This window comes from Dromiciops gliroides, chromosome 2 (assembly GCF_019393635.1).
Source record: "Dromiciops gliroides isolate mDroGli1 chromosome 2, mDroGli1.pri, whole genome shotgun sequence".
NCBI lineage: Eukaryota > Metazoa > Chordata > Mammalia > Microbiotheria > Microbiotheriidae > Dromiciops > Dromiciops gliroides.
The window spans coordinates 535,862,952-535,876,198 of NC_057862.1; the positions used below are offsets into that span (position 1 = coordinate 535,862,952).

The 13,247-nt window shown below is 39.5% G+C and overlaps 1 protein-coding gene across 3 annotated transcripts in view; it reads right to left on the reverse strand.

Moving 5' to 3' along the window:
• CHRNA6 (cholinergic receptor nicotinic alpha 6 subunit) overlaps positions 1–13,247 on the reverse strand; it is a 60,652-nt gene that overhangs the window by 6,969 nt on the left and 40,436 nt on the right. Inside the window, exons 1-2 of one of the 3 annotated variants that reach the window (XM_043988687.1) lie at positions 11,907–12,095; positions 2,786–2,925 (exon numbers count right to left, since the gene is read on the reverse strand). In XM_043988687.1, coding sequence (XP_043844622.1) covers positions 2,786–2,925; positions 11,907–11,985 — 219 coding nt within the window. In that variant the 5' untranslated portion in view covers positions 11,986–12,095. Of the gene's footprint in view, positions 1–2,785; positions 2,926–11,906; positions 12,096–13,247 lie in introns of those variants that run through there. The other 2 variants (XM_043988689.1, XM_043988688.1) reach the window with 2 other exon arrangements.

Sequence of the window (13,247 nt, forward strand, 5' to 3'; positions counted from 1 at the left end):
AATAATAGCTATCCTGCCTACCTCACAAAGTTGTTGTGAGGATCAAATGAGATAATGTGTTCAAAGTGCTTTTAAAAATGTAAAGTATTACTTTAAAATCAGTTATTATTATTTATCATAGACTGCCTTATATTAGTGGTTGCTTCTTTATGTTCTAGGTCTCAATTCCAAGTAGACAGCAAGTTTCTTGAAAATAGGGGCCTTTTCACATGTTTTCTTGGTATTCCCTATAGCAGGGCTTCTTAAACTTTTTCCACTCCCAACCCTTGTTCACCTGAAAAGTTTTTTACTTCACAGGGGGTAGGTATATAACAAAGCTTCTTAACCTTTTATTGTTGCCAAATTTTTCATGACCCCTGCATTCAGTTACTAGATCTCATATGGTATCAAGACTCACAGTTTAAGAAGCTAGGCCCTATAGCAGCTAACACAACAGGTTACACACAGTCAGCATATAATAAATATTTGTTGAGTAATTGAGTAATTGAGTCAAGGTTGCCACTGGTGAATTGAAGTAAACATCCTACCCTACTCTAAGAAAAAAAAAGAGCAAGTTGATCCTAAAGAGGCCCAGATTTTTTTTTAATTATCTAGAAAAAGCAACTAACTTCAGTGGCAAAAGTTGAAAATCCCATACTCAGAATTCTACTGTTGCTGCTTCTCCTCCTCCTCCTCCTCTTTCTCCTTCTCCTTCTTCTCCTTCTCCTCCTCCCTCTCCTTCTTCTCTTCCTCATCCTTCTCTTCCTTCTCCCTCCTTAAAAAAAAAGAATATTCTAGAATTTTTCCACCTGTGTGTTTTTGGCTTGCTTCTTCATGGTCCATGATGCCAGCAAAGGAAATCCAAATTGATCAGATGGTAGTAGATGATTCTGCCACTTTTGCAGATCTTTCTATAAATATCAATTCTGGAGCTGATTATACCACACTTGTTTAATGGGTTCACAGAAAGTTTCCCTGCTCTGTGATCATTCAAATTTGCCATTGTAATCATGCTTCATCATCACAGTTAAGAACCAGACAATTACTTTATAAAACAGTTTAATGAGAATCTGGCATTTTCTTCAATTCTCCGAGTAGCTGATGCTTTTCAAAGCCTCTGCCAGGACATTCATGTGCACCGTAATGGTGCTACAAGATGGCAGAAAGAGTCTGGCAGAAATACACACACACACACACACACATACACACATGTATGTGTATATGTGTGTGTACACCTGTGTGTTGTGTGTACGTGTATATGTATGTGTGTGTGTACATGTATGTGCCTAGGCCCAGGCCTATGAATTTGGACATGGATATGTAGATGTATACACACATTCATACATATAAACATACCCACATTTGATAGATTCATTCTCTAAAAGTATGTTTGATCTTTGAAAATAGCCAAAACTCATTCATAGTTAGGCCTGATGAATAAAGTGGGCATAATATCATTTTAAATAACAATGGGTTTTTTTTGTTTTTTTTTTAGTGAGGCAATTGGGGTTAAGTGACTTGCCCAGGGCCACACAGTTAGTAAGTGTTAAGTGTCTGAGGCTGGATTTGAACTCAGGTACTCCTGACTCCAGGGCCAGTGCTCTATCCACTGCGCCACCTAGCGGCCCCCATAATATCATTTTAGATAAAAAAAAATTAGGTCTGGCTATATATAAACAAATGAGACTGAGTCTATACTGTTAGGTGGCATATAAAATGGTTCTAAAGCCAATACCAAAAGAAGAAGTGATACCAGATATATTTTGAAGCGTGGCAACATAGGATTATATATAGTTAGAGCTGGAAGGGACCTTAGAGGTTCTCGTCCAGAGGTGTTAAATGAAAGGCCCACAACATTCCTAAGTATCGTGAGACAGATTAGAATGTAATTGGGAAATAGTTTAAAAAATAAATAAAAATAAAGAACACAAATGATGTTAATGTGTGGTTTTCTAAGTCAATATGAGCCTTGCTGAGATCCTTATGTACAGTTTAGTTGCCCTATTTCTATTTGAGCAGGACACCACTGATCTAGTCCAACTCCCTGGGATCTAAGGCCTTGAGAGGTACAGACAGTGACTCCACACTTTGTCACAAGTGGCAGAAGTGGGATTCTAATGCAGGTTTCTTGTTGCTGTCAATTAGTTGTTTCAGTCATGTCCAACTCTTCATGGCCCCTCTTTGGGGTTTTCTTGGCCAAGATACTGGAGTGGTTTGCCATTTCCTTCTCTAGCTCATTTTACAGATGAGGAAACTGGGGCAAACATGGCTAAGTGACTTGCCCAGGGTCACCCAGCTAATAAGTGTCTAAGGCCTGAGGTGAACCCAGGTTTCCTGACTCCAGATCCAGTACTCTCTCCACTGCACCGTACTGCCTTATTAGAACAGTTGTACAGAGTCACAAGGTGATGACTTTGAAGGACTCATATATACATCTTATAGAAAATTAGTCTCATTGCTTTACAGTTTGGTATAGTGCAATGAATACTAGTCTTGGAATCTGGGTTTGCATCCCAATTCCACCATTTATAGGCTTTGTGACTATAAGTCACTCCATCTCTCTGAAGTTCCATTTTTTCATCTGTAAAATGGGAATAATAATTTTTGGAGTTCCAACCTCAAGGAAAGTTGTGAGAAAGGTGCTTTTGTAAAGCTTTCAAAGTACTGAAGGAAGGGGAGCAAGTGCTGATAGTCACACCTCTTAAATAAATTGTGATAACATCTGGACAGTGCTTGAAGCTCTTTAGCGATAAGGGACTCCAACTGATCCAAGCTCTAAGTATGCACTTCTTTCAGTGTCACTTACCACATTGGCCAGCTGGGTAATTGCCACTTCAAAATACACCGTGACAGGATCGGACACATTTTCTACAGGTCTGATGAACTGGTTGTAGTGAGAAAACAGCTTGTGAAACAAGCGTTCTTCAGATTCACAAGCAGCATAACCTGCATTGACCCAAACAAAGGGAAAGGCAGTATTTTATAGGCTTTTGAAGCAAAATGGCCCCATGAGTAAACAGAAGACCTCAGAGACTTTGGAAAAATGGTGGCTAACTTAAGTGAGGCATTGCATAAAACTTTTGTGGTTAAAAGACCAACCAATGCCAGGTTTTCCAAAGTGGCTTTTAAAACAACCTGCGTTTTCCTGAAGACTTCAGAGGTTGGGAGGGCACATCTGCAGCAGCAGGATTTTTACTCTACCATCTTGAGAATGACCACCATCTTGGTGCTGATTGACTGGAGTTTAAATATGTTGGAGAGTTTGGTTTCTCAGTGTCTGCTTGTCAGAATCTGTTAGTTCAAAGGAAGCAGCATACAGATTTCTCTCAAAATAGCTCTACCTCCAGTATTTTTTTTAAATGATGGACATTTTTTTCATAGTTTCATTTTCTTGGCCACATCTTCTGCTCCTGTGTGGCTACTAAACCAGGGCTAAAGTTTTACTATGGCAATTGAGTGGAAAATATCTTATAGAACCTTCATGTTAGAAGGGACCTTGGGCTCTGTTAGAGATTATCTAATCCACTTTCCCATTCAATGCAGAAATTCCCTCTTTGATATCTCTGAAATGCTCAGCCACTGCTTAATGCTCAAGAACCTATAGCATACCTTCCTTTTGCACAATGCCAACAGGTTAGATCAATACAATAACAAAGCACAATTCCAGCAGACCAAAGATGAAGTACACTACCCCGCTTCAGTCAGAGAGGCGATCGACCTGTACTCTAAAGAAAGGAAACATTTGATGGTCAAGTAACTGCCAAAGTATGATGTCATGTTGGGAAGATGTCAGTGAACCATTATTTAGGCTGTAGGACAAAAAATACTATAGTAGAAAAAATACACTTGACTTCAAAGTCAAAAGATATGAGTTAAGACTCAACTTTGATATTTATTGATGGTGTTATCTGGGGAAAGTCACTTAATCCTTCTGAGTTTCATTTTCTTCATCTATAAAATAGGAATAATGATACCCATGCCACCTACCTTATAGAGTTCCTGTGAGGATCAAACATTTTTATCAATGCAAAATGTATGTCTACATTCCTTCTTGGGCAAGGGACTTGTGGAGTTTATTGATGAGCCCAGGAGGTCACAGGTCAGGATCATGGTTCCTATAGCCCTTAGTGGGACAACTGAGAAGTCTATGGTCCAGTTAAGTGTTATTTGTGAGTAACTGAGTTTCCTCTTCTTGCACCAATGGGAGATGGAAGGTTTACCTTCAGCCTCAAAAGGGTTCTGTCTTACGGAGGGGCTGGGTCCACATCTATTTTACCTATAAGTTATGTTTTCATTTTTGCCTAATCTGATTAAATCTTTCATATATTTGTGACCTTGAGAAAGGTGACTCAGTGAAGTATATAGTTGGGTATATAATGATTGGGAAGAGCCAATGGGATGAAGATCATAAGAGCTATGATATTTTATTGAAGGATCTAGACACAACTCTGAGACTAATGATGTCACTCCTTTGCTTAATAAATTCTTTATTGTTGTTGTTGAGTAGTTTCAGTCATGTCTGACTCTCTGTGGGGTTTTCTTAGCAAAGATACTGGAGTGGTTTGTCATTTCCTTTTCCGGCTCATTTTTTACAGTTGAGGAACTAAGGCAAACAGTTAGGTGACTTGCTCAGGGTCACACAGCTAGTAAGTGTCTGAGACCAGATTTGAACTCAGGTCCTCCTTACTCCAGGGATAGCCTCCAGGGACTATACTACCTAGTTGCCCTCAATAAGCTTCAGTGACTCCTTATTATCTCATTATTAGTGATAGTATTGTTTTGCATAAAATACAAAGCACTTTACTTGGCATTTAAAGCCCATCACAATCTGACTTTTGCCCATCTTTCCAGGGCAGATACATGTTACACTCATGTATTTTCTATTTTAGGTATAAAGGTATATTTGATGTTGCATCTATAAGACATTGCATCTCCCATCTCCTTCCTTGCAAAACCATTTGTCATGCTTTCAATGCTCTGCTCTTTGTCTGGGATTTCTAGGACTCTCTTCAAGACTCATCTTCAATCTCACTTCTTAAAGAAAGCCTTTCTGATTTCTTCAGCTATTAATACCTTTCCCCATTATATTACATATATGTTGTGAAGATTTTGCATTTACTCGTATGTGTATGTGTTTGTTCTTTCAGTAGAATGTAAGCTTCTTGACAGCAGGAATTTGGGGGGAGGGTTTTATCTTTGCATCCCTATCACCTAGTACCACGTTTGGCACATACTAGAGATGCTTAATAAATATTTATAACTGAATTGAACCTGAAAGCACTGATACCACCCATGGAAATGATGTGGGCTAGAATTTAGGGTCAAATTGATTGTGAGTCATCCCAAAAGAATTACAAGACTCAGTAACTCAGCTTCCCAAGTTTTATTGTAATACTGTGGGTTACCACAGGGAGAGAACCAGAATATTGGAAAGGTATCTCTCCAATAAGGAAAGGAAAGACAGTTATATTTATAGTATGGATAAATTGATTATCAATCTCATTATAATAATCTCCACCTAGGGGTGTTACATGGGAGGGCTTATCCTAATTTGGAGTTCCTGGGGTCCTAAGCCAGCCCCAGAGTCGGGTACCTTTTTCAGTGGAGGTGTGTTTTTGGGGTTTACACATCATAAGGTGAATCTGGGAACAATTTTGGCCTTTTCTGCGCATGTCTCTTTCTGATTCCCATGGCTAGTTTCAAAATATAATCATTTTTCATTAGAATTTCTATATTGTTGTCATTTAGTCTAAGGTCATCATGGCCTCTCTCCCTCTGTTCCTGTTATGGGCACTGATTTCTGTGGGTACAAGAACCTAATATAAGTTATCCATTAACTGGGATCTGATTCCCTTTTGGAGCTAATATCTGAATTAGAGCTTGGATCTTAGGTTTTTCTATTAACCCCTTTTTGCCTCCTACATCAGAAGGGAAAAGCCAAGGAACTGAGAGACAATCAGAAGCCCTGAGGGCCTGAGAAGCACACAGGGGCCATGGTGGATTATTCCAGAGCATCCTCTACTGCTAGGTGGTATCTGAAACATAAACGGCTTCATTAAAGGATTAAGATAACATTTCTCCACTTTGCAGATGACACAAAGCTGAGAAGTAAACTCATTGGATGACAAGTCAGCATCCAAAAAACAACACCTTTTGACAGATTAGACTCCTGGATCCAATCAAATGAGATGAAATTTACTAGAGATAAGTAAATCCTATCGAAAATGAGCTCAGAAATTCAACTTTACAAACATGCCATATGGAAGAGGTATCCAGACAGCAACCAATCTGGAAATGATCTGGGCATTTCAGTGGCGCACAAACCTAACATGAATCAATAGTGTGGTGTAGCAGTGGAGGAAGATAATGGGATTTTACACCAGAGTAAGAGAGGCATGGCGTCCAGAAGTGGAAAAGTGATGGGATATTCCATTTCCTTGACCAGACTGCTTCTGGAGCATTGTGTTCAGATGAAGGAACCATATTTTAGGGAGGACATGGGTAAGCTAGAAAATATCCACAGAGATAACCAGGATAGTGAAGGTCCTCAGCATCTGTCATGTAAGGATCAATAAAGACCTGGGATTTTTAGTAGAAAGAAAAGATGACTTAGATGTCATGGAGGAGGGATGAGGTTGCTTCTGCTTTGCCAGGGGTCATAACTTGGAGAACAATGAGTGAAAGGCACAAATAGACACATTTAGAAACTGTGGGGACCAATTTTTAATTGGGGAGTGTTAGCTAAGCGGCTCGCCGCAATACTGGGGCAAGGAAGGAGACCGGCAGCCTCCCTCAAAACAGAACAAATTTATTTTAACAAGAACGAACTTAAAAAAAAAAAACACAAACAGGATCAGTAGGATCAAGGGAAAGGAAATAAAAGGGGGAAAGGGAAATTCTAATACCTGAAAAATACCACCGCCCAGGAATCAGCTGAAAATACACAGCAGAACGCCTGTCGCTTTCCAGCTTCCACCTAGAATGCCCAATTCTCCTCCCCCAAACCTAGAAACACCCCACACAGTCCCAGCCAATGGGATGGCCGCTCTGACAGTCACTAGCCCTCACTAGGCTTCCAATCATTAGAATTTTGCCAGGCCCATGTAGGCGTCAGCGAGTGGGGATGACAGTGGGGATGATGTGAGGTGCCAGAGCCCTGGCAACTGCTACAACCAGTGGGTGGAGCACCGTGTGGTTTGCGGAGCCCCAGGCCAGTGGGCATAAAAACCTCAAATAACAATTAATTCTTTACACTTCAATGTAAGGAAAAGCTTCCTCACAATTAGAGTTCTCTACAAGTATAATTGGCTACCTTAGGAAGTACTGAGTCCCCCTTCAATGAAGCATTTCAAGGAAAGGCTGGATGACCACATATGATGTAAAAGATAGATGGGTTTGGAATCAGAGGACCTGGGTTCAAATTCTGTTATGCTACTTCCTACTACTGTGATCTTGGGAAGTCACTTAATCTCTCTGGGTTTCTCTCAGTTCCTTCATCTATAAAATGAATGCATGACCTCTGAGGTCACCTCTGGTTCTAAATTGATAATCCCATGATTCTGTTACAGAAGGGAATTCACATTCATGGAGAGGTTGCACTACATGATCTCTGAGGCCCCTTTCAACTCTGATCTTCTGTGATGATGTGATTGTGATTTGTTGAAATTTGATCATTTACATAAACTACAAAGCAACATATTAATGAGAGATGTTACATATTTATTTATTTATTTTTTTTTTTAGTGAGGCAATTGGGGTTAAGTGACTTGCCCAGGGTCACACAGCTAGTAAGTGTCAAGTGTCTGAGGCCAGATTCGAACTCAGGTACTCCTGACTCCAGGGCCAGTGCTCCATCCACTGTGCCACCCAGCTGCCCCAATGTTACATATTTATTAAGCTCTCTAGCATTCAGGACCCTCCAAATTACCTTCCCAGATATTCCTCTACTACTGTACACAAATTTGCCACTCTAGCCAAAGTGATTTACTCAATTCTCTCAAACACAAATTGATAGAGATTTCAAATTTAAAGGGATCTCATCTAGTCCAAATACCTCATTTCAGAGATGAGGAAACCGATGCTTGAAAAGGTTCAATAACTTGCCCAGGGTCTTGTACTTTGTATCATCTGTGCCTCTGTTCACTTTTAGAATGCCCTTTCCTACTATGAATCTGCCTTTTAACCAGCTCTCAAGGCTGTGCTCAAGTCCTTCATCTTCTGAGAAATCTTCTTTCACCACTCTAGCCCAAAGCAATCTCTGTCTTCTCTGAATAAAAGTAGCATTTGTTGTCTATACCACTCATTTGGCATTAATAATAGATAGTAAAAAAATTACATCTGTTTTTTATGTTATATGGGCAGCTAGGTAGTGCAGTGGAGAGACAGCTGTTCCTGGAGTCAGGAGGATCTGAGTTCAAATCCAGCTTCAAACACTTACTAGCTGTGTGACCCTAGGCAAGTCACCCAATCCTGTTTGCCTTAGTTCCTCATCTGTAAAATGAGCTGGAGAAGGAAATGGGGAAAATCTCTCCAGTATCTCTGCCAAGAAAACCACAAAATGGGGTCACAAAGAGTTGGACCTGACTGAAAGAAACAACTCAACAACAACAAAATTATGTTATTAGTCATCTCTTCTATGTACATATGTCTTGATTCCATAACTAAACTATAAGGTCATCAAAGGCATGATTGTCTTAATAATTTATAATAATAATAATAATAATAATAACTAATATTTGTGATGTAGTACTTACTATGTGCCAGGAATTGTGCTAAGTACTTTACAATTATTATCTCATTTGATCCTCACAACAGCCCTGGTGGTAGGTACTATTATGATCCCCATTTTCAGATGAAGAAACTGAGGCAGACAGAGGTTATCTATATATACATACATCTTAATCTTTTAAAAGTATACTTTTATTGATACTTTGTAAAAGAAAATCTTTTTTTTGTCAGACTATCATTCCTTATTGCTTAGCTTGCAATTTCCACTCACTTCCCCACTGATTAATCATGGCATGGGGGCCATGGAGGTAAAACTGGGTTCTTAAAGGCTGTACATGTGGAATATAAGCTCTCTCATTTTCTAAGCCAGAAGGGCTTTAGTTTGGACCCAGTGATACCATATGATTTTCATTTCAGGATCAGCCTACATATATTTGAAGAAGCTCCTCCTGGCTCCATCACAAGATGACAAGCATTTTGGCCAGGGTAACTTTGAAGACCAAATACGACGAATTCATAAAGAAGTCACAATTTTTATTTGGTGGAAAGAAGACCCATGGTACCAATATCAAAGAGCCCAGAAGAAGTGAAGCATACCTGACACACAGCACAGAAATAAAGATTTATGGACTGACTGACCAGTTGATGGAAAAGATATAGTATGCAACATAAAAAGTCCTATAATTATTTCTAAAGATTGGATTTTAAAATTCCAACACCCAGTTTAGTGCCTCACCCAGAGTAAATGCTCATTAAATGTTTGCTGATGATTATGGTTTTAATGAAAGACTTGGGGCCTAAAAGGCTGAGGAAGTTGAACTGAGGATTTTCTGCTTTGGAACAGGTAATTCTTGTAAAGCATTCAAATGGACTAAAACCCCAGCAGGCATTTGGGGCCAGGTACAAAGTTCAGCTCAAAATTTCACTTTGGTTTCCCATGTTTTTAACTGGAATCTTCCTATCACCCATATCTTCCACTCCATCATCCATTTCTCTTGCCCGTTCCAGTTATATGTGGCCTGGATTTTGTGGCTGGGGGTGGGGGGGGAGGAGGAATTAAGAGAGGGGAGAAGATGAGGGGGAAAGAGGGTAAGAGATAGGACTCAGATTTTCTAGCTGAGACACTATATATAGCTCACAGAGTTCTAATAGCAAAGATTTCTATTATTCATGGAAAAGGCCTGCCCTTGCTTGTCTTCAGGCTGACTTGCTTTTAAAATAAACAAAGAACTTAGCAAGGCAGTCCAATTCGGATATAAAGCAAAGACAATGTCACAGTGATTTCACCCAAATCTTGAAATGTCACTTCTTGTTACAATCAACTTTGAAATCCAATTAATTTGGAGTTTTGCAAGGTTGATAAAAGATAAGCAATAGAGGGGTTTATTACTTTAAAGAAAATCTCCATTTTCTAAAGAGGTTTTAAAAAACTTACATCAGGACTTCTTTTGTGCAATGTTCTCAATAACTCATTTCTAGAGGTACTTTTTGAAAATATATCTTGCTTGTCAGTTATTTTTTTTTTCATGATAAGGGTGGAGTGTGTGATATGGATCCATAATTTCATTGGTATGAGTGAGGAAAATTCTAATATTGTAAATCTGGTAACTGCTCTAAAACTGAGTGCTGGTAATGAGGTTCAAGTACTGAGTAGGTTAAGGACAAGTATAGAGAAGTTATGTACCTCCTTTCCCCTCTTTTCAACTCCCTTCCCCTCCTCTCTCCTTCCCCTTCCTCGCCCCGCCCCTGTTCTTCTCTCACTTCCCTGCTTCTCACCTTCCCTCCCTTCCCTTCCTCTCACCTCATCTCCCCTCCCTTCCCTTCCCTTCTCTCTTTCCTCTTCTCAAGTCCCCTCTTCTCCCCTCTTCTCTCCCCTTTTTGCCCTCCTCTCCTTTCCCCTCCTCTTTCTTCCCCTCCTCCTCCCTCCCTTCCCTTTCTTTTTCATCCCTTCTCTCCTCTCCCCAGTTTTCATATCCTCTTCCCTTTTTTCACTCCCTCTCTCTTCCCTCTCCTCTACTAAGAGGTTAAGGCTTCCATAACTACTCTATGTCAGAGGCACTGAACCCAGGGATTCCTGACTCTGAGGCTGACTAATGGATGGTGATCCATTATTCCATATGAAAATTGATATACAAAAAAGTCAGTCAAATAGTTCCTCTTAGCTCATCTCTTGGCTTGAAATAATTAATTTTCAGTAATCTCCTTTAGAATGCAGTTTTTACACATTGGTTGTTATTCTATGAATTTCCCAATGTTATTATATATATGTATGTATATTATTATATATAAATATAATATATTTAAATTAAAAAGAGACCTTTCTTCTAAGCTCATAAAGTTTATTGAGAAAATGAGCAATAATCACGATCTAACTAAAAAATTGCTGGCTATGAAGTGTCAGGAATTTTCAGACATAGAACTCTATAAATACAGTTTCTCATTATTATCATCATAAGTAATAATGAGGATGAAGTTTCCAAATTGGAAACTAAAAGAAAAGGGAAACTAGTAATTCGTTAGTGCCAACACATTTTTTTCTCTACAACACTCTAGAGGAAGCCCCCATGGGTATGAAACAGACATTCCTCAGCAAATCCAGCAGCATACAAAATTACAGCCGGGCTCATCGCATCCTATTCATTTTCTTTCCTGATTTTTAACTTTAAAAAAGAACATTTCCCATTCTAGGGGAGATATCAGCATAATGAAGGGCCTCAGACACAGATGATTATCCAGAAAACCGATTGAGTGACAACTGGATAATGGTTTTAACAAGAACTAGAATCAAATCAACAGCAAATACATCTCATGAGAGACACAAATAGGAAACATCATTCTGAGCCTGTGATTTTTAACTCCTTGATTTAACCGTTCTTTTGGTGCTCTATTCCCAGGAGATAAAGCTTTTAAAAAAATAGAAATAAAACTAAAAAAGTGATAGGCATACTATTTATTCTATTATGCATTACAATTTCCCCCAATTCTGTTCCCTACCTCTGACATTAGGCTAATTAATAAAAATTAATACACATTAGGCAATAAATCTAGCAAAGGTAATTCTTTTGCTCAAACCGTTAACATACTAAATTTTTAAATGCTTCACTCATCTATGTTTAAATAAAACAGCTAGAGAAAGGAGAGATTAAATGCATTTGTTCCAAACCAGGGTCATGAAACAAAGCAGATTAGTTAGAACCTACCTTTAAAGAAAGATATGAATACGTACAACCAGAGGTACAGACCAGAGTGCAGGTACATCTGCCACGTATCCACCAGCATTATCAAAACACCCTCTGAGTTCTCTTTCTAGGTAAAGCTATATGCCCAAGGAATGTCAGACAGCTACTTGAACCAAACCATCCAACAGCCCTACTCCGTGCAGACTAGAAATCCCCACTGCCTTCTGTGAAATAATAACATTTAGCAAACACACACAGTTGTCTCTGATTTCAGAGAGTGAAGCTCTCAAGGAGGGCAGCATCAAAAAAAGTGAATCAAACTGATGTCAGATGACTCATCATCTGGTCTCTAGTCACCCTGGCTCTCCCTTAGTGCCTGGATGGGAAAGAAGAGCAATAAGCTAAAGAGCAACGCCGGCAAGGTTAGAGGAAGAAGCCAGCTGCTAGCCCTGCTTGACACAACTTGATATGGCCAAACTTCCATTTTCTGAATCATCCGGGCAGATGATCAGTCAATAAATATTTATTGAGCACATATTGTGTGTTCAAGTCTGAAATAGAAAGTCCTGGTTGTTTTTCAGTTAACTCTTTCACAAGCTTCCCTGAAGAAGTTTTAACTAAGGCTTAAGTTTCCTGTTAAAAAGAAACCTCTTGGGGCAGCTAGGTGGCGCAGTGGATAGAGCACTGGCCCTGGATTCAGGAAGACCTGAGTTCAAATCCAGCCTCAGACACTTAACACTTACTAGCTGTGTGACCCTGGGCAAGTCACTTAACCCCAATTGCCTCACTAAAAAAAAAAAAAAAGAAACCTCTTTCTCAACCTGAATTTTTGAAAGCCTTTCTCAAATGCTTTGGCAAATATAAATTCACAATTCCACCAGTGTGGGAAATCCCTCCACCAATAACCTCTATACAACTCAGTCAGTGGTCCCAGAGAGATCCACAGTCAAATTTTTTATCATGTTAGGCACAACCTGGTTGTGAACCTCTCCACCTTAAATTGTCTTAACAGGACAAATACAGTCTGGTCCATTGCTGGGGCCATACTTGAAGCATTTCTAGCTTGGTAGGGCCTGTTAGGGCTTGGACTCCAAGTAGAGTCTGTATGGCCACTTGTTGGGCACATCACAACAGGGATTCGTTTCACGTGTGAGTTAGATTACATGGCCACTGAGATAGCCCTTCTGATTCTAAAAGTCTATGGTGCTGTGACTCAAGAACCCAGGTCATCCCGCCATGATAAGTGCTAGGAGATTTAGAACAGGAAGGGACATTAAAGTCTGGTTCAAATACCTTATTTTACAGATAAGGACATGAGGTCCAAAGAGATTGTGTCTTGTCCGCAGTCCCTTACTGAAGACC